The sequence below is a fragment of the Labrus bergylta genome, chromosome 12, assembly GCF_963930695.1.
Source record: "Labrus bergylta chromosome 12, fLabBer1.1, whole genome shotgun sequence".
NCBI classification, from domain to species: Eukaryota; Metazoa; Chordata; class Actinopteri; order Labriformes; family Labridae; genus Labrus; species Labrus bergylta.
Window position 1 is genome coordinate 25246633 of NC_089206.1, and position 22198 is coordinate 25268830.

Consider the following 22198-nt stretch of genomic DNA (forward strand, 5'->3'; position numbering starts at 1 on the left):
TTTCAGGAGGCAAAAGCCTGCAAGACATGGTGCCAAATAAATCAAAAACATTTTGTCTTCAGTACAGGTAGTAGTCATTGACAGTTTTTTTTTAATTTTTTTTTTTTATTGAGCACAGATGCTAATACATGTTTATGAGCTATTTACAAATAAATGTGAGGTCGTTTTCACAGGAAACATTGCATTCAGTCAAACACAATTGGAAAAAACCCAGCTTGTCAAATAAGTAATAAAATAAAATTGACAGGCTGTGAAGCCTTGACGCACTATGTTGTATTGGAGTAAAATAAATGTGGAAAACATCATTAAAAGTCCGTGTGAGAGATTCCAGAGAGCGGAGGAGACGGCCTTTTTCACCGGATCTGAAAAAGAAAACAAAAACAAAGTTACTTAATGAGAATGAATCATCTCAACACTAGGTGAACAAACAGGATATAAAGTGTCCCGACATCACCTCTTCTGGAATTCATTTGGTCAAATCTGTTCAGATCAGAAAAACATGATTGTGGCTTTTTCTGTAATAATTAAACTTGGGGAGAACAGCATGTATGCACCAGGCATCTGGATAAACTGCAGCTCTGTTGTAGCGTGCCCGTGTTGGAAGAAGTTGCCAGCTTCGCCATGCCGGGGATATGATTCTCTCCGCTGATGAATCACACCGCAAACAAAGAGTTGTTTATCCAGTTCCACCAAGGGAATCATTAAAATCATACTTTTAATAGTTTCATGATACATTCGTTAGACAATCAAAACACAGGTTGTGAGTGCAGATTTATTCCTCATTCACATGAGAGAGCCACATGCTTTCACTAAACTTCATGTTGAGATACTTAAAGTTCAACATTAGGAAGCTTAGTAGTTACACCTTTCAGACATTTTAAAGGCCAATTAGTACCATGAACCAGCTTTGGATCTTATTAGTGTGTACTCATGCATGAAACACTCACAAAACAGAACTATTATGTGGCATTTACGAGGGATCAAGCAGGATATTTGGAACCGGTGAGATACTCTCTCTCAAGTGGCAGAGATACCCGGAGAGTTCCTTCCAAGGTCAACTCTTTTTAAATAAAGGAAATAAATTCCAATTTATCAGCCGAATATTCAACCCTGGATCTTTTTGTCTCTGCCTCCAGGCCCCGATGTGAAGAGCTTCTATATGTATGGCGTGTGAGAAATGTAAAGCTGTTCAGACACCTGTCTGACGACTAACTGACAGATATACTGCCTCCCTACACAGAGCAATAAAAGTACTAGTTTGACCTGAAATCACGTCTGAAGTTTTCGGTATTCAGAGCTGAGATTTGAGCTACAAAAGAATTCAAATAAAAAATAATGATTAAGTTAAAATAAATAGCATATTTTTTCCATTACACTATCATTGTTATGGTTGGTTATGTTTGTACCAATCTTTTAAAGATGCATTTATTAATACTTAAAGCTTCTTTCAGGCTCTTTGGGTTGTGGTGATTTTGGCGCCCCCTGCACATATAAAACGGTATCTCCTGCATCTTTGTTGATGTGACGTGTATATTCATAATCTTAAATGCCAATCCTACAATTCATAATGAATGCTTGGCATCTGAGCAAATCAAATAAGTATGTAGAAATAATCAATCTTCTCTTTGATGTTCCTGTTTGTGTTTATAGGTCATTAAGAGGCGGCTATTTATGTCAGTCTGTTTTATAACCAGCTAAAAGCTCCTCACAGGGACTTTAGTGTAATGAATAATACAATAAGCTGTGGCAGATTTGTTTTTATATATATTTATATATATATATATACAAAAATGACTAGCTACACATTCAAGGGGAAAATTGTCATGACAACTTTATGGAGAAGAGTGATTGTGTATTAAATTCTTGTCCAACCTCATGTTGAACGACAGCATGGATGTCGATTCTCAATTTCCTGCTCCAGCTGGAGTTAAAACCTGTCTTTACTCTTTATCTGAGCGTCATCAAGCTGTCAGAGCTTCCCTGACTGTTTCACCCCGACTGACAAACATGACAGTGAGTTTCACTGAGGTCACAATCACGACAAAAGGTGGTTCTAGAAAACTGAGAAGAACCGACGACACCTGGTGGGTGAGCAGCAAGTACAGACTACACAGGAAGTCCAGCTGCCTCCGAGTCGCTGTCTGCACAACATTTTCAATCTTTTAAAACCTTATTACCAATTCTTCAGGGATATCGTTCTATGATCTACTAGAAAACACATGCCAGGTGTTTTCCCTTGTGTGAAAGATTAAATTCAACAAATGAAATGATCCCTGGAATTGTGTGTCATACGCAAACAGCTCTCACCGTATATTTGTCCCACTTCTTCTCGGGATCGTACGGCTCCCAGCGACTCGCAGGGAAGATGTGTTTGTTTTTCTCATACCAGCTCCTCAGCACCACCTTACCTGCATGAGACTTTAGAGAAGGAAAACCAGGGTTAAACTTGGACAGGGCTTTTGAATGCAATCAATGCCAGACTCATCCTCTTTTTCTGCATAAATACAAGTTTCCCAGAGTGTCTCCGTCATGTATTTGTATTGGATACATTTGTTGATGGGTGGTGTGTTTGTGCGCACTGCTGGCCGCTGTGTGAGGTCAGCTGCAGTGAATTTAGCCAATTGTTCTGTGGCCAGGCTGTTTAAATGCACTTTTATGCCTCAATGGCTGCTCCAGATGGTTTTCCAAATGCCACACAGATGAGAGATGAATCGGCTGTAGCCTGCAAATCTTTTTATCTAAGCAAGTTAAAACAGCACTAACCCCTCTATTGTATGAGGAAGAACTCATTTTTTCAGGTTAAAGTGTAAAAACGGTGAACTGATCATCATTATCGCCAACAAAATATCAGATGAAAAATGAATCAAAGTTATTTTCCTAAACAACAAAAAAAATGACCTGATCAAAGCCAGAAAGCTCAGACTAGTGCTACATGATAAATCACAAATACATACCTCATCTCAGTTTGAGACATTAAACAGAAAAAAGTCTAATTTTATCTAAACAAATAAGAACAATTATTTATGTAAACATTGCTTTCTCAGTCCACATTGGATGGAGGAGCTGAGATAAAGGGTTTCACACCATCGTGATGCACTCAGATGAAGCTGCAGTAGCTCAGTCTGTAGGGAACTGGAGGGTCTCCGGTTCAAGTCCTGGTGCAGACCAAATAAATGGAAGTTGTTCTGGTAGCTGGAGAGGTGCCAGGGCACTTCACGAGTACTGCTGAGGTGCCCCTGAGCAAGGCACAGAACCACTGTGTTGCGCCTTACTCATTTCTATATTATACAGACCCATTGTAACCCAATATTCTCACCTCATCTTTCTCTACTGTGGCGTCGTTAACCAGTCGGATATCATCGTGGACGTCAAAGCTGAAAAGAGGACCTGTGGGGGGGAAAAAAGAGGGCTGAACTGAATGAAAGGCAAAAAACAAAACTTCATATTTCTCATCACAATGCAACAAAAACAACGACTAAATACAAAATAAAGATTTATATCAAAGGGGCTTAAAGCTGTTGGGTGTTAACTTACCAGACTTGCCTCTGGCTTTGGTCACAATGAAGTCATAAAAACTGTGATGCTGAAAGATTAAACGGATAAAGTGTGAGGAAATTCAACGACAGCTGCTGGACAGATTCAAACCGCATAAACAAGTATGTCTGTAAACACAGTTTCATCCTGTTTCTTCAACCTTAGATCCTGTTTTCAGTGGATACACTCTGCAATGTACGAAGGAGTATTACGGCCACATTAAGGGGAAAAAAGGATTTGGAAATTAAAGTCATAAATTTACGTCAATAAAATTGGAAATGTACAAGAATGCATTTCGTAAGAGTCGTACATTTACGAGAACAAAGTCATAAATTTAAAGAGATTAAAGTCGTTATTTTAGTCTATAGTCAGAAGAGCAGCAGCCGCCTACGTGGAGCATCTTGTGAAGTTATACTTTAGTAAAGGTTTCACAAAAAAAGGAAATACTTTCGGCACATCAGCATCACATTGTCATGAGTATGCAAGAAACTGCAAGACACAATGTCTTTGAGGGTTCTTCTCTCATCATTTCTGAGCAAGCGGATAGCTGCTCTTCTGATACAATACAATATAATAAAGAATGATGTTCACACAGAGCTTTTCTAACACCATGATTCAAACACCATGTAGTCTTTGCTGGGAGCTTCTCTTCCTTCACTTTCAACCAGAACTCTTTCCTATCTCACCACGTGAAAGAAACAGCATAAACTAAATATTTAAAATGTTAATGATGGTACACCTTAAATGTAGTCCAAAGTATACACCTGCACTTCAAAGTGATATAAGCAGTGTGTGTGTGTGTGTGTGTGTGTGGTCAAAAATAAACACATCAGTTGGAGGTGTTGAATCGGCTGCATCACTTGAGTGATAAATGAAATGGACTGAAAGTTAAGTAAACAGAATATCCAAACAGAGTGAAGCTGTGGATGCGAGGGGATTTAGTAATGTACACAGTACATACATGTGGGATTATCAGATCCTCTTTGATGTACATCAGCTGCTCCACTCCAGCAGACCTGCACAGAGACAGACAAGTTTTTACATTTTTACATACCGTTAAGGTTTTCCTCAAGGTGAGTGTGGGAAGGAAAACAGATTAAATTGTTCAGGTTTTTAGACTGTTTGGAATTTGAATATTTACCATTCTGTGGGAAAAACAATGCTGGAAGTTATTATTGATGGAGTGGCTGACAAGTGACTGTTTTTGAAACCACCTACTACATACTACTATGGAATGCAGCATGCAGTATGTTAATCCATACTGCATCCAAAGGTAGTCTCTAGTATGACTGCCCGTCTGGGTTATTTTGCAGATTACCAGGTCTGGAAAGCCGGTAGAAAGCCGATCTACCCAGCTAACAGCAAACACCATTACAGTGTAGCATGTACTTACAGTCTGAAAAAAAGATAATCTGTGGTATCTTTCTGTGCTTTGGTCTGATTGTGATTATTTCCCCTATTATGATAGCTGTTGCTGTCCGTCATTTCGATCTCTGACCTGGCGCTTTGCATCATTCACAGTATGCATCAGATCAGGGAGACTGGTCTGATGCATACTGTGAATTTGTCCTGAATCAGTACACATCTGGGTATTCTTGGCATACTGCAGATTTCACATCTGATCATATACGATATCAAGTATATCAGGCATTTTTCAAACTGTGTGTGTGTGTGTGTGTGTGTGTGTGTGTGTGTGTGTGTGTGTGTGTGTGTGTGTGTATCTCTATGATTTGTGTGTTTTACATAAGATCAGAAATTCTTGCTAAAATCAATGCCTCCAAAAAGAGACAGAGATGTGATTGAAGATTTGGTAGACAGAGGGTTGTTTAGCTCTGATGTTTTGCTACAAGGTTTAAAATCATCTACAATTCCTCCAAGTTTCAAACATGTCCGTTATTCATGCCTGGTATGGAATCTGATGTTCACTCGAACAAACAAACCACTTACTCATCAGCTTCAGTGTGGCGCTCTGCAGACTGTACACTGTGTTTGGACTGACTTTGTCTATGCAGCAATCTCATTTATTTAAAAGATGTCAGTCCTAAAAGGCACTCCTGAGGCTGCACCAAAGTGCTCTAACAAAAAGTGGATCCTCGCTTGGACTCTGGCCACAAGGACTGAACTACTGCCAAACCCAAATAACACACAAACTATGTTAAACAGGGGACAGCTACAGTCCTGTCTGCATCAGCTGCAGATTTAGCTCCTGGCCTTGACCATGAATTTTCAAATACAGTGCTGTTTTGCTGCTGCCTGACTCGGCCAGGACAATCTTGTAGAAGATACATTTTAAAGATAAAATAAATAATTGTTTGTGTCTGATAAGCCTTATAAGTCACAAACCTGCAACTAAAAGTTGGTGTCCTTGACTGTAATTCATTGTTTTACTCGAACGTTATAAACCCTCATCACTGCAGCCACCTGCATCATTGTACGACACGTTTTAGAGACAGTATGAAAGTCTGAAAAAGAGAACTGCTAACACAAGAAAACTTTCTTTCATAAGTCACATATTCATTCACAACAGAGAAAATACAAATTAATTCAACAATAGGAATGTTTATTTGAGACTCCTTTATCCTCTTTAAGGCCTCACCTGAGCTCACTGAAGTCTTTCCTGAGGACCTCCAGGGCTCTTTGCAGAAAGTTCTGGATTGTATTGCCCTTCTTCATCTGACAAGGGAGCACACACAGAGACATGATGGAGACATTAAGAGCGTTACCACTATGTTAAGTTCATTGTTTGACCAATGCAAAGACGAAACCATACATTATTCTACCATAATTATCTCCTGTTATCATTAGGTCCTCTGAGCAGCATTGCATCACATCATGCTTTACCTTGACAGTCTTACGATGTCCAGAACCATCCCAGTAGCTGAATGTGATCTCAATCTCCTCACCTGGAGACAAAGACACAGACCAATATTTGAAGAGTTAGTGTGAGTTTACATGTGTTTATGTTTGTAAGTATAGCTGTGAAAAGACAGAATAGCACCGAACACTCAAGCTGAGACATCTGACAGTTTACACTTTGTGGACAGAAAGTCAGCTGGTAATTAAAGTAAGTGTGTGTGTGTGTGTGTGTGTGTGTGTGTGTGTGTGTGTGTGCCACTCACTCTTAATTTTCTCTTGTTTGAGCTCCCATTCCTGTCTGAGCTCCTCTCTGAGACGATTCTCCTCCTCCTGCACACAGGTCGACAGGGAAGAGGAACAAGTTGCATTAACATTTCATTAGGCACCTGATTATAAAAAAATGAGCATGTCACAGTGAAAGATTCACAGCTTCAGCACTGTATCAACCGCACGGACAGCTGTATAAACTGATAATCCAGCCACAAGTGTTTCATGGACAGGTTTTTCAATCTTATCTCTTTGTTTTGTAAGACTTAATTACTACGGCGTGTGTTTAAAACAAATACAGCTGAAGGGGATAATTGCGAAAGTATATCTGGTTAGCCTGGTTTTAACGGGTACTTCTTTCCTTTGTTTGGTTTGTCTGTTTCACTGCAGCTTGCCAGATATGTGCGTTATTGGCTTTCAAATAAAATCACACATTATTATTTCCTCTGGGAGAAACTTTTGAAGGTAAACAAATGAAGAAAAGGGATGCACAGACACGCGTCATATACTGAGAGATGGTGCCTTGAGTAATCAGGGTTAAATGCCTTGCTAAAGGGCAGCCAGTAGTGTCCAGGAGGTGACTGGGCACCTTACACTCAGCACTGGTCTGTGCTGGACTTGGACCCTGGCCACAATGACTGAACTACTGCCAAACCAACATAACACACAAACAATGTTAAACAGGGGACAACTACATTTCTATATGCATCAGCTGCAGATTCAACTTGTTGATACATGTCTACTTGGGTTGTCGTAATACTAGAATTTTAAAAAGCAGATGCATGGAGTGAAGCATGGGGATCCAGCCAAGAAGCTATTGAAGAGCTGAGGACTAACAACATGTTTCAGCCATGTTTTGATGAGTCTGTAGCCCTGATGAATTAAAGGCTTTTTATTAACTAACCCTCTGTGTGCCTCAGACCTCTTCAGTACCAGAATTTTAAACCTTGACTAGTAAAAAAAAACCCTGCCTGTTTCTGTAATTTCTTGTCTTTAATTACCAATAATTGCAAGCCCCTGTATACTGTCGAAATTGCACAAAACGTTGCAGAATGGTTTGCACAAAACAGACACTTTTCTCTATCTGTTAGTAAGAGACATAAACTGTAACGCCAATATGAGTTCAGGACTACATCAGTATATGCAGACCTGTGAACTGAGTTAATAGATTTTGACAACCTTAATGTCTACACCCAGCTCCTGCAGAAACATGTCTGATGTGTCCTTGGGCAAGACACTTAACCCCGAATTGCTCCCGCTGCTTCATTGGCGACGTATGAATGGGATTAGTTAATTAATTAGGTGTGACATGCGGTGTAAAAGCGCTTTGAGTAGTCTACTCGAAAAGTGCTCCATTTACCATTACCCCCCACACTCCTTCCCCCACAGCATTCCTGACAGTTCAAGCAAAAGGGCCAATATCATTTTTTTTAAAGTAAGTAAGAGCTTTAAATCCCTCTAATCTTTACAGTTTGATTTATAATGCGACGGAAAACAGTGTCACACATACAAAGGAGAACAAAGTGTGATTCCTCAAAATGAAAAATTGCAGCCTCACCTCTCGGTCTCGATCAGGCAAGAAACTTGTGTCCACATCTGGATTTTTCCCAAGTTTCTTCTTCTTAACTGGAGCGTCTGTAAGACAAAGAGAAACTTTATCATGAGCATGTCATTTCCTTTCTCTGAGAGGAAAAACAGAATGTTTTCTGGCGGATTATGAGTAGTTTATCTCCCCTGTTCACCATCATAAGACTCCAGGTGATGGTAGCTGGATCATTACCTGTTTTACAGTTTACTGTTCATTGGGTGCTAGGCATGTCACATCACCTGAATCTACAATCAAGGCGAAGTTTTTGTTGAATATAATTTACATACAATATCATTAACATATCGACTATTACGTCACATTTTTCACATTCCGTATTATATGAAGTTCAGAATAAGCTGTCTAGTGTTGGAAGGTTTTGCGACCCCTGACATTTGATGCAAACAAAGATAAACAGAGGTTTTTCTGTAAAATAATTTTTCTTTGTCTCTTAGTGTATTATTATAATGTAGAGTGGAGTACTAAACCATTAAACCAGAAAGTAAAACCAGTTCAAGCTGAATGAATAAAGTGCAAAATTCAGGTTCAGTTTCAGGTTTACACTTTGCTGTTGGAGGCATAAAAATATTATCGAATAGGTTACAGTCATGTGCTCGGCCCATTAACCAAATGCCTGCTTCATGTTTGATGTTTTGTGCTGCAGGAGCAGCCAGTGACACACACACACACGTCCACAAAATGAATTGTGTTTTTCTATACTTTGTGTGTCTGTACTTTGTGTTCAACATTTTCAAAGCTCATACAAAAATTTCAAAGGTTTGTGTACCTGTAATTTGTTTTTCTAATACCAAAAAAAATGAGGAGAAAAGGGTGTATCATTATCTGGTTTCTAAATCTCAGGTTGTTCTGTTTCAGCTAATATGAGACCAAATTCTGACCTAATGTCCCATTAAAACGGTTTTATGGATTTATCTTCGGTTATTTCACAGGGGAACTGGCTATGGCTTAGTTACACTGTAAAACCTTCAAAGTGATTTAGTGTTGCTGCAGACTTGAGCAAATTGATGGGGCTGTTTCTGCTTTTGATTATAGAAATTGGAAGCTTATTTTTTAATCAAAATTGGGACACCACAACACTTATGTCGTTTTACATTTACTATATCACAAGCTAAGCACATCATCAGATGAACTCTTAATGATTATTAAAGAAAACAACTAAAGCACGTATAAACATCGTTCACATCAGTACTCACAATCCAGCTCCTCCTCTTCATTTTCCTCCTCTTCCTCCTCCTCCTCTTCTCCTTCATCTTCTGGATTAAAAGACAAGCTGGCTATTTTTCTCTTCTGTTCCTCCTTCCTCTTCTTCTCTTTTTGCTTCTCAAGCTTGCTGCAAAGAGGAAAACAAATACAATGAACAACTGACGTCACAAGTTGGAAGATGAATGGCCAAAAATGATCACACTCTGTTTATTTTACCCCTTTTTAAATGCCTTTTCAATAAACCGTATATATTTTCTTTGCAGGACTAAGACTCAAGTAACAACTGTTTTATTATTAAGAATATTGTCATCCAAGAACAGGAGGTTCTTCTCTAGGCACCTGGGGATAGACTGTCTTTTATCTTGGCTCTGTTGTGCTAGTTATGACGTCAGGATAGTCTCAAGTTAGTGTTTTGTTTTGTATGATTGCTAGGTTATGACTGTTTTCCCTGGCAAAACAGTACCACAAGAATGCTACTCGACCTCCGTTTCAACTACAGTGGAGGAGTACTACAACAACAGCTGGGAAACAAGCTTCGGTGCAAGTAAGGACAACTTTTTGGAATTAGAGAGCCCTCTCTTACAAATGAGAAGGAAACTTGGAAGAGTCAGGCAGAGATGAAAGAAGGTTCTTGGACCACAGTCAATTTCCTCTCAGCTATATTAGCAGAAGCAGACCTCTTTGTATACATGACTCGATAGTCTCTAAATCAACTTCACTGATAGTTAGCACTATATAAATAATTTGTAGGAGTTTCTCAATCCCCCCCAGTTGCATAAATATCTGTTTTATTGGTAAACTTTAAGGAAATAAACATGATTGTAAAGAATTAAAACATTTAACAGTACTTTATAGGCTCTGTTCTCCATTCACACTCCATTCACCTGCTTATTGGATGGTTGGATAGCCTCAGAAAAACATTTCCCACACACTTTCCTAACATTTAAATGGGGGAAACTTCCCACACCAAAAAGTTTGCTTATAATGTCATGCCATTAACAGCTTGTTTCGACCCATATGCACATCTAGGGTTAGGCATCTACCTCTGGTGGTTAATAATAAGATGGTTGAAGTAGGGAAAAAGGTGTTGGTATGGTAATCTTGTATAGAGGCCATGATTAAGTCCATTAAAGGTCACATATTATTCTCATTTTCAACCAGTTTAAATATGTCTCAGAGCTCCCAAAAAACATGCCTGTTTCTCACCAAATATCCACTCTGATCCTGTACTTTATCATGTCTATAAACCCCTCTATTTCAGCCCTGCTCAGAACAGGATGTTTCTGTGTCTGTACCTTTAAATGCAAATGTGTTGCGTACGACAACGCCCCTCTCTGGAAGGGCTTGGGTGTCTCTGGCTTTCTCGCTCCATGCCCTATAGTTTACAGTGAGCAGGCAGACTCAGAGGGCAGAACAAACACCTAGCTGTGGGAGTGTCAAATCTCCAAACAGCCTGTTTGAGCACACATTATCTGAAAAGTGGACAAAAAATGTATTTTGCATAATCCGTAAGTTATTATTCAGGGGTGACGGATGGGTCAAAGAAATACAGATCCTTTCCCAAGGAGACTGGAGTCGGTGTGAACCATGTGAAGACTATAATCCAGACCATAGACTGTAAAAATAGACTTGCTTAATTCAAGCTAAAAGTCCCTTATAAGAGGTTACATATCCAATAAACACAATCTAATGTGAGCGGCTCACTGATTTTCACACAACATCACTACCTCTTTTCTTAACTTAACCGAGTAGTCTTGCTCTCTAAACCTCACCTGACTGCAACAATTTCCTAACAACATTAACCAGGTGTCTAGAACAAACATTTAGGTATGAGTAGACAGGCTATCTGCTGAGTTTATGAGCGCCTTTGTAGGAAACAGGAAGTTTATACATCTTGTATCCTGGGCAACACTGAAAGACTGCCTCATCACATCTCTCAAAAAATGTAACACTGGTGTTTATAGTGACCAGCCAGTCTTTTAAAGCCATGTGCTTTACATCCCCTTTAAATATTGAGCCAGTAGTAAATAACTCACAGCTGGAGCTCCTTCGATTGCTCCTTCTTGGCCAGCTGTTTCTCTCGCTCCTTGACCAGCGCCTCCTGCTTGGCCTTCATGTCATTCAGTGTCACCAGACCTGATCAAGACATCAATAAAATGATTACACTCAAACAACTATCACATCAATATGTTCTGTCAATGTCATTCAAAAATATCTTATGAACAAAGTCAATAGAATGATTTAAAGTTATGTTACTTGGCATTAGAGATGTTAAAAATTAAACCCATTAAAAATATATCAACCGACAATCTGTTTACAATTTTACTGGTGGTCACATGTAATACCAATTTTTCACCAAAATAGTGAATCCTTCACCTTTGCAACACAGAAAAACTACTGCTAGTACTCCTAAAGGAAGAAGCGGTACTGAGAAAAGTGAGGCAAAAATAAAGCGGTCAACAGAGTGTTTTTTTCCCACTTACCGTCAATAGACTGAGAACACAACTCACCACTGATCACGTACATATGATCATCTTTCTAAATAAAACCGACTCACTCCTGATTTATTTACTGTGTATGTATTCTTCTGTTGATTTGATTTGCTTTAATAACCTGCTGCTGTTACACCTACATGTCCCAGTTAGGGATCAGTAAAGTACATCATCAATGTATGTATGTTGAACCTAAGCAGCTGGCTGTAAATAAAAGTACATGTTTGACATTTGGCCCAGGTGGATATGACTTCAAACTGACCTTTTTTTTGTTTTTTTTTCTTTACAGGAAAAAAACATCGAGATATATTGTGCATTTCCTTTCAGCTTTAAAAAAAATAGAGATATGAAAAAGTGGATATAGGACTTTTGTGTCTCTGTTCATGTCTTCAAATTCAGGGTGGAGATGTGTTATTTTGGGGGACATCCTGATACTTGGGGCATTATGTGATGAAGTGGAGCTCTGTCTCTACCTGTAAGGTGGATTTGTTTTGTTTGTGTATTGTGGTTTTAAAGAGACATACTCACCAACAGTGCTGGACTTCAGCTCGGCCTCGACAGCATCATAATGAGCTGAGAACTTCTTATCAATATTAGACTTGACCATGTTGTCCTGGAAACAGAAACAGAGACAGTGTCTTGTTTTATTTAATCAGTGTTATGTGACCGACGGTAACCTCTTCACTGACACAGGAAGGGGTAGCTATCAGTGGGGTGCTAGCATAACGGCTACTAGCTTATAACAAACACGCTGAGCTTACTCACATTATTACCCAAATGAATTAACCAGTTTATATTTTGTAATAAAAAGTTACAAACCTCGGCAATCTTCTGCTTCAGCTGTTCGAGCTGTTCTCTTTCTTTTTCTCGTTTCTTCATGAGCTGCATGGCTCTCCCAGCCTCACTGGCTGCTCCCTTGTACTGCGCCATGTCGCTTACTTTTTGTCAAAGATTTCTTTCGACAACTTTTAAGACACAATAAACCGTAAGGACAAGTCAAATTGTAAAAGAAATACCGGTAACAGATTAATCTACAACTGTGAATGCACACCGACTACCAACACATCAGCCACAACAAGAAAAATGGCTGCGACAAAAGAGCATTATGGGTAGTTTGATGATGATGCATTCAGGTTCCCCAAAAATCCTCGGAATTACGATGAAACGTTTCAAACTGTGTTGATTTAAAAGAGATAAAACTATGAGAGTATATAACTGTACTTGTCTGTACTATTTTCTCCAAATGATTACACAGCTATTGTCATAATTAATTTACTTTAAAGCTAAGGTCAAAACCTATTCTCATACAAGTAGTTCTACTTTTTGTGTGTGTATATGTGATATATATGTCATTTTTTTCTTTTTTTCAACATCGACATTAATGCCGTTTTTTTTACATAGGTATGTATGTAGTTTTTATTCGACATAGGTATGTAATTCTTTTCATTTTTTGACAGGTATGTATGTCATTATTTTCGGCAGAGGTATGTTTGTCGTCTTTTTCGACAAGGGTATGTATGTCGTTTTTTTTGACATGGGAATGTTTGACATTTTGTTTCCTTTTTTCTGTCGTTATTTTCGACAAGGGTATGTATGTTGTTATTTTCAAAATAGGTTTTTGAAATTCTGTTTTTACACTCTGTAAGTCATGCAACAGGCTGAAGTATACACACACATGCACAAACAGGATCCTATGGACATGCACTAATGGAGAGATGTCAGAGTGACGGAGCAGCCCACAGTGGGCGCTCCTGAGCTGGTGGCGGGTAGGGGGTTTGGTGCCTTGCTTAAGGGCACCCCGGCAGTGCTCAGGAAGCAATCTAGCACCTCTCCAGCTACCAGACCAAGTTCCATATTTGGTTCGCATCGGGACTTGAACCTCAACCCTCCGGTTCCCAACTCAAGTCCCTACAGACTGAGCTACTGCCGCCCCCAGGTGGCATAAAGGTGTGTGTTTTAATGAAGGTGTATGTATGTATGCTTCAATAAAGTATGTATGTATGTTTTTAATAAAGGTATATGTATGTATGTTTTAATAAAGGTGTATGTAAACCAAAACAATAATTTCGAATTTCACCCTTTAAGAAATACAACAGGGTAACAGAATACAGGAGGTTTAAAAACATTTTAATAACGGGGTTTTGCACTTTAGTACAACATTTGATTTCAGCATAGTTTTAATAATATTACAAAATAATAATAAGCTATCATGTAGAAAACATATGACACAGTATTAACATCACCAGGCTGCAGAATAATAATACAAAATCAAATAAAAAAAGGTTACATCTCTCTCTCTCTCTCTCTCTCTCTCTCTTTCTCTCAAACATTCAAACAGCCTCCTTGTCTCTTGTCGGATGCCAGTCCTTTTTGGACAGTAAAACGTTGATTTGGCTGCAGCAGAGAGCTAGAGATGTGCAGAAGGGAGAGATGAAAACATTCACAGAACACAGACACAATGACCGCAGGCACGGGACGAAGGTGTTGCTCAGCTGTATGCAAGGCACTAAAAACCTGGAGAGAGAGACAGAAAGAGAGAATATTTTCAATAATTTGAGATTACCTTTAAAAAATCAGATGGAAGTTTTATCCACTACAATCCCATGCAGAGAATTTTTATTGCTCCAGCATACCAGACATGTAGACTGGCAAGAATGGCCAGGAATACACCACAGAGGAGCGCCAAGGGCACAGCAAACAGCAAGGAGAGGCAGCGGTATGTCCAGATACGAGTCTTCTCAAAGCCTGAGACGCTATAAAACCACACCTGGTCTATGCTATGAGGTGTGGTGGGCTCCACCAGCACGTCACTGACCTCCACCTGCAGATAGTGAACAGCAAAGAGTAAAGAGAAGTCAGTTTATTTAAAGAGCAAATTAAGTATTTCCTGAAGTGCTACAGTGCTTTAGGTGAGACAGAAACAACGGGTTGACTCATAGAGACTTATGGTTTAAAACTGCTGAGACAAAAAGCACGACTAGAAACAAAATATTGAATTCTAAAGAAGAATCTAATTTCTCATTTGATGATGGAAATTGTAGCAGTGTAGCAAAAATCAAGCAAAAAGCTATTGACGACGGAGGCAAATTCCTTTTGTGGCAGGAAGCAAAATGTTGATTTTAAGATTTAAGGACTCTCATGTTCTAACACTGCAGATTCATAAATTAGAGAAGAAATAGTTGGGAGGACCTTTAGGTGCTTATTGATGCCGTAAGGGTCTCTGTTGACAGGCTGGGCGGATGAAGGTGTAGGTGTTGGTGTAGGTGTTGGCGTGGGTGTGGGCGTGGCAGGGGCTGTGGGAGGGGTTGGTGGTTTTGACACTGGAGTCGAGGCTTTAGACGCAAACTCTGGAGGAGGTGGAGGAATTTTTAATTGTTCCTCTTCTCCGTTTTCTTCTTCGCTGTCATCATCGATCTTACACTCCACAAGACAGTCATCGCTCACCATCATCATCCTTACTGAGGAAAGAGAGACATGCAAACGCAGTTAAATATACAGTGATGCCTGCTGCCAATCAAACACACTTATAATCAAAACCAAAGCAAGCACACACACACACACACACACACACACACACACACACACACACACACACAGACAGCAGATCTCAGGCATGTTGAGTGTAACAGCGAGCTGAGCACTGGCACTACCACCTGTTTTTTAGCCCACAAGAAGAAGCCACACCAAAATCTGTAAATAGCAGCTGGTTATTTTTAAGGGCCTTTTTAAAATTAAACACATACAGTATCATCATTCTGTATCACTGTTCTTGCATTAAATGTTTCACTTTTTTGAACTTGAGATATAACTACAATTATTAATAGCTAATTAATAGACTTTGAATTAACATTTATGTGTGAGATTTGGCACAAAACATGCATTAAAAAAAGTGCTAAAAGGCGACAACTGTAATCATGACTTGTATATTTTTTTGAGAGGTCACTGTAGTAGGTCTTTGCCAGCATTGGTAGAAGTTATAAGAACATGTCTGACTTACCTCTTTCACTGGGTAATCTTGTATCAATAAAAGAGGCCCTTGCAGAGAGCCAAGGCTGGGATGTCTCTGCAGAAAAGTGCTAATCCAAAACGTGAATGAGATCCGGCCAACCTGCTAATCACAATGTCCCCATAGGGCTTATCTCAGCTCACACAGACACCTTTAGTGTGTTTGACAGACTTAGAGCAGCACGAGTGCTAATGTGGCACAGTGCCTGTTATTCCTTGTGTGTGCATGTGTGTGTGTGTGTGTCAGTGTTTGTGCGTCAGTGTGTGTCAGTGTTTGTCAGTGTGTGTGTGTATGTGTGTCTGTAGAAGGGGTTATTTTAGGAAGACGAAGGGGTGGGTCTAAAAGATCACATTACAGTGCTTGGGTGCAGTTGTGAGACAGAAACTGAAACAATGAGGTGCACATGTGTACACAACACACACACACGTGTGTGCATTGGATGCATTGTGTATTGTGATTAGTCAGAATCAGGGGCAGATTTCTGTTTTTTATTTGGGCTGGCAAGAGACTTTGGCAGAGGGCTTGAAAGGGTGATGGTCGGGGATCCCCAAATGTACTACCAAATTCAACCTGAGGGACTTTCCCCATGTAGGGATGAGGAACCTTTGGAGGACCTCACTGGTTTCCAATGAAGAGACGAGGGTCTAAATTAAGTTCTAGGAACATTTCTTCCCGTTTGGGTGGGACGTCTATTCCAAAAGAAGGCCTACAAAAACTTTGCTGGTGCAAAACAATTCACTTAACGATCATTGCGTTTTGCTTGTTATGGTGTAATTGTTTTATGGTCATCCACATTAGAGCTTAAAATAGCTGATGCTTTTTTTTTTGTACCTTAGTTGACTTAAAACTGGCGGAAACTGTGTGAAATGACCCGATTTCTGAGCCCACACACGATGGGTTTTTATAGTTGAAAGATAAGATAAGATCATTTAAATTAAGATAATAAGCACAGAAATATGTTATTCTGCTGGTCTGTGTTTTTGTCTGTGATATCCAAACATATGTATGGTTATGGAAAATTGCGACTCAAGTCATGTCTAAACTTGGAAACAGGGATAGAGTGCATTACATGTTTTGGCAGATAGAGTTTTAGGAGTCATCTGTAGGTTTCAGACTAAATGGTAAATGGTAAGTAGACTTCAGCTTGTATAGCACTTTTCAAGTCTTCTGACTACTCAAAGAGCTTTTACAGCGCAGGTCACACCTACACATTCACACACTGATGGTAGAGGCTGCTATTAAAGGTGACCATCACAAGAAACTAATCCCATTCATACACATTCACACACCGTCGACAAAGCAGCGGGAGCAACTTGATGTTAAGTGTCTTACTCAACAGCTGAGGATTGAACCTGAAATCTTGCAGCTGAGACAACCGGTGCCCTTTCTGAATAGCCACAGTTCAGTAGGCAGTACGTACTATTCAGTATGGAGTTTCAGTATACTGAACTTTCATGGTCATTCAGCATGCATTTCTTGGGTCCACCTCAGTATACTGAACATTTCAGTATGGATACTAACTTCAGGGTTTTATGCAGTATGGATCGGATGCGTGCTTTCAGGAAATGAATTGTATTTTACCACCCACAATGCTGTGCGAAATTAAACGTAAATCGTCACGCCCGCCTCCAAATCAAAACCGAGCGTGGATTAATTGAATCAATTTTTAAGTCTCGACTGAAATCACTACTTTTAATTAACAACAGAAAATATAACAAATGTCTGCATTATTATAAAACCTTTCTCCCTCTATTTAAATAATGATTTCACTATTTAAATGCGTCTTTATTGGTTTATTTTACTTTGTATTCTGTATATTACTGTCTTTCATTTCTACTTTTCTTTATGTAGGGTACTGTATGTTATTTAGTTATTTAATCTGTCTTTTACTTGATTTACATTGTCATATTGTTTTTTTTTTTTACCTGACTGTATATGCGCATTACTCTTCTTAGGGTTAGCTAAACAAAAAAAAAAAAAAAAAAAACGGGTGAATGCGGCTGGTTCGGGAAACGTAAATGACGTCACTTCCTTACTGAATGAATCAGAAGAAGTAGGCACAAATATCTGCCTACTGTGTGTGCATACTGAACAGTAGGTACTAACAGTATACAGCACGCATAGTAGGTACTGTCTACTGCCTACTGACAGATTGAGTAGGTACTTGGCAATTCGGATACAGCCCGACTCTAACAACTGAGCCACAGCTGCCCCTCACAGACTAGTTCCCTGTAGATCCGTCCCTGGATTATAGTCATGTAAGCAGTTTAAGTACACTGACAACCATTTAATCATTCATCACTTTATCATCTTTATTGTATTCATATTTTTGTTAACCACATATACAGTTGGACACAGTAAATTTAGTGACATCATCAAACAGTGATCCAGAATAACGGGGTGTTAAATCATCAAAGCAGAATTAATGAAAAAAAGAAAGAAAAAAGGATTCAACTCCCATGATGCCAATACTGAAACACGACAGAGGAGAGATGATATGAATGTAAACTTTTCAAAAGCTTTTGGAGTCAAAGTAATTTTACACCTCACTGCAAAAATCCTGAAACGCATGTTTGAATGAGACCCGTGCACAATGCGAGAGAAAGTCAGGGGGGCCAAAATGTGCGGATGAAAGAGACAAGAGTTTTGAACGTGGCTCCGAAATGTCAACGTCGTTTTCACAGTTTAAAGCAGAGGAAGTCACTGTTTCCTCTCTGAAATGGGGGCCATTTTGGCTCTTGAGGCTAGGGCACAGTTTCCAGTTGAAGAGTCAGTAAACCAAAGCCCTGAGTGAGAAACTCTTACTTATTCCTTCGAAACCAAACCTGAGCTAGCCTTTCTCTAACTCTAGCAAAAGCCCTGAGTTTTGGCCTGCATATTGGGCCTCGTATCACATATGAAGGGGAATGTCTTTTCCATCTTTATGTGTGTGTGTATGTGTGTATATGTATGTGTGCGTGTATGTGTGTGAGAATACTGCATGCCGTTATAAAGTACTAACTTCACTGCTTACATTTTCCCAGCAAACATCTGTGACCCAAAATGATCATTATCAAAAACATGTGAAATGAATATTCACATAAATAAATTGCCTAAATGAAACAGTTTCTGACATGATGCAAGAAATTACAGGAGGAAAAAAGGAATTTACTTCAAAATGTTTTATCTTCATTTATTTAAAATTAATAAATTAAATAAGATTTTTGTTTATGAAAGCATTTCACTTTTTTGTCACTTTCCGTTATCTTTTTGTGCCCTCTCACCTTTAAGCTAATCAAATGCCCCCTGCCTCATAAGGTCACAAGTTCAACAACTTCGCTAATTAGCCTGCTAACTCCTGCAAGCTAGACAACAATTATGTCACATAAAAGTGGCTAAACTATCTATCTGCTACTGTGAATTGGCAAAAAACAAACCCCTTTTTTAATTTTTATGGCGTCACAACTGCAACTAAGTAGCTAACAACTAGCTAAAACTAGCTCGGAGAGTTGAGTTCTTTTAGTTAACTCGGTTAGCTTGTTAGCCTTGCTAGCTATAACAAGTTAGGTAGGAAGCATGAGCAGCCTTGTCAAGCTAAGGCTTTAAAAATTACTAAAAGCTTTACTGCTGCTGCATGGTTACACTTATTTTTAGTATAATTAATTAAAAATAACTGACAGGTTTGTTGCATAAGCTAACAGGAGCTAACTGGCTAATGTTAGCAGTTGTTGAACTTGCTCACTGCTGGCATGAGAAGTGATAGTAAACAAATTGTGTGAAATAAAAAAACAGACATTTGAGAAAGGGAATTTTCTAATAAAAAAATAAAAATAAAACTCAATAAAATTCACTGACAAATAATGTACCAAACATGTAAAACAAGTGGGGATTTAGCTGTTTTGCTAATTAAAGGTTGATATTGTATTTCACCTAATTTAGGCAATTTAGGTCATAATTTGGTAATAATTTGGTAATAATTTCACAATTTAATATTGACAACTTTGTGTAGTTACATAAACAGATCAAATTATTTTTTTAAACAAAATGCAAACCGGTCAAAACTTTTCAAGTAAAATAATGTTAAAAGCAAAAGATGTAAAGGCACTCAGGCCCCAGATGAGTTCTTTCATGAAGATAAACCGAACACTGTAAGGGTGAGCTAATCTCAGATCTGCCACTAAGGGGCAGTGTCAGTCTTTTCTTTGAGGATTTTTTTTTTATGGCAATCACTTAAAAAAGTCAGTCTGGTAGTTTCTCTGCTGATGTCAATCCCTGATTCTCCCAAAATGGCAAAAAGCTTTGAGAACAAAACCAGACGACAACATAAACCAAAAACCAGCTGAAAAACAGACACACTGGACATACAGTAACACGGCACCGAGACTAGTGGCACTATGAGATGGCAGAGACGCGAATATTATACACCTGTCAAAATAAAATAATTCAAGATTTTCACCAAATGTATCATCAGCATAATAATCATTTTTAAACAATAATGATTCCATTCACCCTCTCCTCTCTCTTAGTCCACCGGCCTGAAAAGGGTCCGTCCTCTGAGGCCAAATCCCACTTTTTTGGCACTGGGGCCGGCTTGAGGCAGAGAGGAAGTGGAGGAAGCAGGAGAGGGAGCTGTAGCTGCTGGGGGGGCGAGGGCCGGCTGCTGCACAGAAGGCTGGCGAGACAGAAGCTCCTTGAACACAGAGTTCATCTGACGGCTGATCATATCCTGTGAGAGCGAGAGGAGGAGAAGCAAACCACGAGAGAGAGAGAGAGAGAGAGAGAGAGAGAGAGAGAAACAGAGGCATGGTAGTAAATGAAAATGATGTCTCTTAGACTTTTGATCAGCGAAGCATGACCCTGAAGACATCTGCACCAAAACCTGAACCTGTTCTGGGTCTGTTTCAGTGAGACATTCAAATATGTTCACATTCATCCTAAGGGAATTCATAAGTAACCGTGGCAACCATAAAATCTTACTCCTTTTCCATTCTTTCAGATGACTGAAGTTTTGTTGTTTCTTATTCAGTATTTTCCCAAATACATTTCCAATATGGAGGGACCTTGGACGTTCACATCATATCTTTGGCATCTCAAGAACACAACTAATCACAAACTATGCTTGTTATACTTGAATAAATGTCAGAGCCTCCGTATCATCATGCAAACACTGGATTTCTGTTATGTAGTAGTTTCATTAGTTTTTTTTAGCTATTCACAGTCTGAGTTCTGAACTGCATTTAGCAAACTTTTCTAGGTTAATAAGGTCCAAAGGTGAACCTACGAGCCTCACAGGTGACATGTGTACTTGAGCTGGTCCTTTTATTTGGTGACATTACGATAATTCACTGACCTTGTCGACTGTTGCTCTTTCTGCTGGGGCAAAAGGAGGTCTGTCTGGGGGTCTGAAGCCGGCCTGTCTCACAGTGTCCAAAGTGTGTCTTCGCTCCTGGGACCTAAAAGACAAAGTCATAGAGGTTAAATGAGACAGATATAACAGAACACAGAGAGAATAAACACTTTAAAACAGTGTAAATAAGTCTCAGAGCTCCACAAAACATGTGTGTAAAGTTTCTTGTTCTAAATCCACTCTGATCCTGTATTTGATCACGTCTATTTCAGCCCTGCTCAGAACAGGCTGTTTCTGTGTCTGTACCTTGTAAATGTAAATGAGCTGTATCTGACCACGCCCCCTCTCTGGAAGGGCTTTCTCGCACCATGTCCAAATGTTATTGGTGAGAAGGCAAACTCAGAGGGCAGAACAAACACGTAGCTCACATTACCACATTGCTGCTACATAAAGAGCCAATCAGTACTAAGTAAGCACATTCATACGCATTCACACACTGCTGGCTTAGGAGCAACGCAGGGTTCAGTGTCTTGCTCAAAGACACTTCAACATGTGGCTGCAGGAGCTGGGCATCGAACACCCAACCTCACCACTGAGCCACAGCTGCTCTCAAATGTAATTTATTTTACTGTAGCAGTTTTTCCATGTTGTCACTGTGCACAAGCCTGTAACGGTGTCTTTCACCAGCTGGTGAGAATAAAATGCCTCACAAATTAAATTCTTAAATTTCACACCTGATTTTGTTTGCTCACTTTGTGGAAGTAGAAACAAACTGTCACAAAACAAACTGATGTGGTGAACATTCACACAATCTGTTGCTTTTTTTTTTTTTTTTACAAATCCAGCTGAGTGACCAACACAAGCACTGATTTGTATTCATGTTTCTGCTCATACTGTGGATGTTGGTG

General features: G+C 39.3%; 3 protein-coding genes across 4 annotated transcripts in view; all 3 read right to left on the minus strand.

The window, feature by feature from the left end:
- Positions 1-84: 84 nt before the first annotated feature.
- On the minus strand, positions 85-13047 carry fam50a (family with sequence similarity 50 member A). Its single transcript, XM_020635356.3, has 13 exons — positions 12778-13047; positions 12487-12571; positions 11503-11602; positions 9457-9593; positions 8216-8292; positions 6654-6720; positions 6376-6437; positions 6131-6207; positions 4496-4550; positions 3535-3583; positions 3317-3387; positions 2308-2418; positions 85-362 (listed from the first exon to the last, which is right to left on the minus strand). The coding sequence occupies exons 1-13, from the start codon at positions 12886-12888 to the stop codon at positions 354-356; spliced, it is 1011 nt and encodes a 336-aa protein (XP_020491012.1). The 5' UTR covers positions 12889-13047; the 3' UTR covers positions 85-353.
- Positions 13048-14066: 1019 nt separating this feature from the next.
- cav4b (caveolin 4b) lies at positions 14067-16250 on the minus strand. Its single transcript, XM_020635295.3, has 4 exons — positions 15956-16250; positions 15148-15416; positions 14592-14779; positions 14067-14472 (listed from the first exon to the last, which is right to left on the minus strand). Exons 2-4 carry the CDS (start codon positions 15409-15411, stop codon positions 14289-14291), a joined length of 636 nt encoding a protein of 211 aa, XP_020490951.2. The 5' UTR covers positions 15412-15416; positions 15956-16250; the 3' UTR covers positions 14067-14288.
- Positions 16251-18250: 2000 nt separating this feature from the next.
- The window catches only part of arhgap4b (Rho GTPase activating protein 4b), a 34730-nt gene continuing 30782 nt past the window's right edge, over positions 18251-22198 (minus strand). For both annotated transcript variants that reach the window (XM_020635338.3, XM_020635337.3), the window contains exons 23-24: positions 21294-21396; positions 18251-20669 (exon numbers count right to left, since the gene is read on the minus strand). In XM_020635338.3, the coding sequence (XP_020490994.1) occupies positions 20466-20669; positions 21294-21396 (307 nt within the window). In that variant the 3' untranslated portion in view covers positions 18251-20465. The remainder of the gene's footprint in view (positions 20670-21293; positions 21397-22198) is intronic.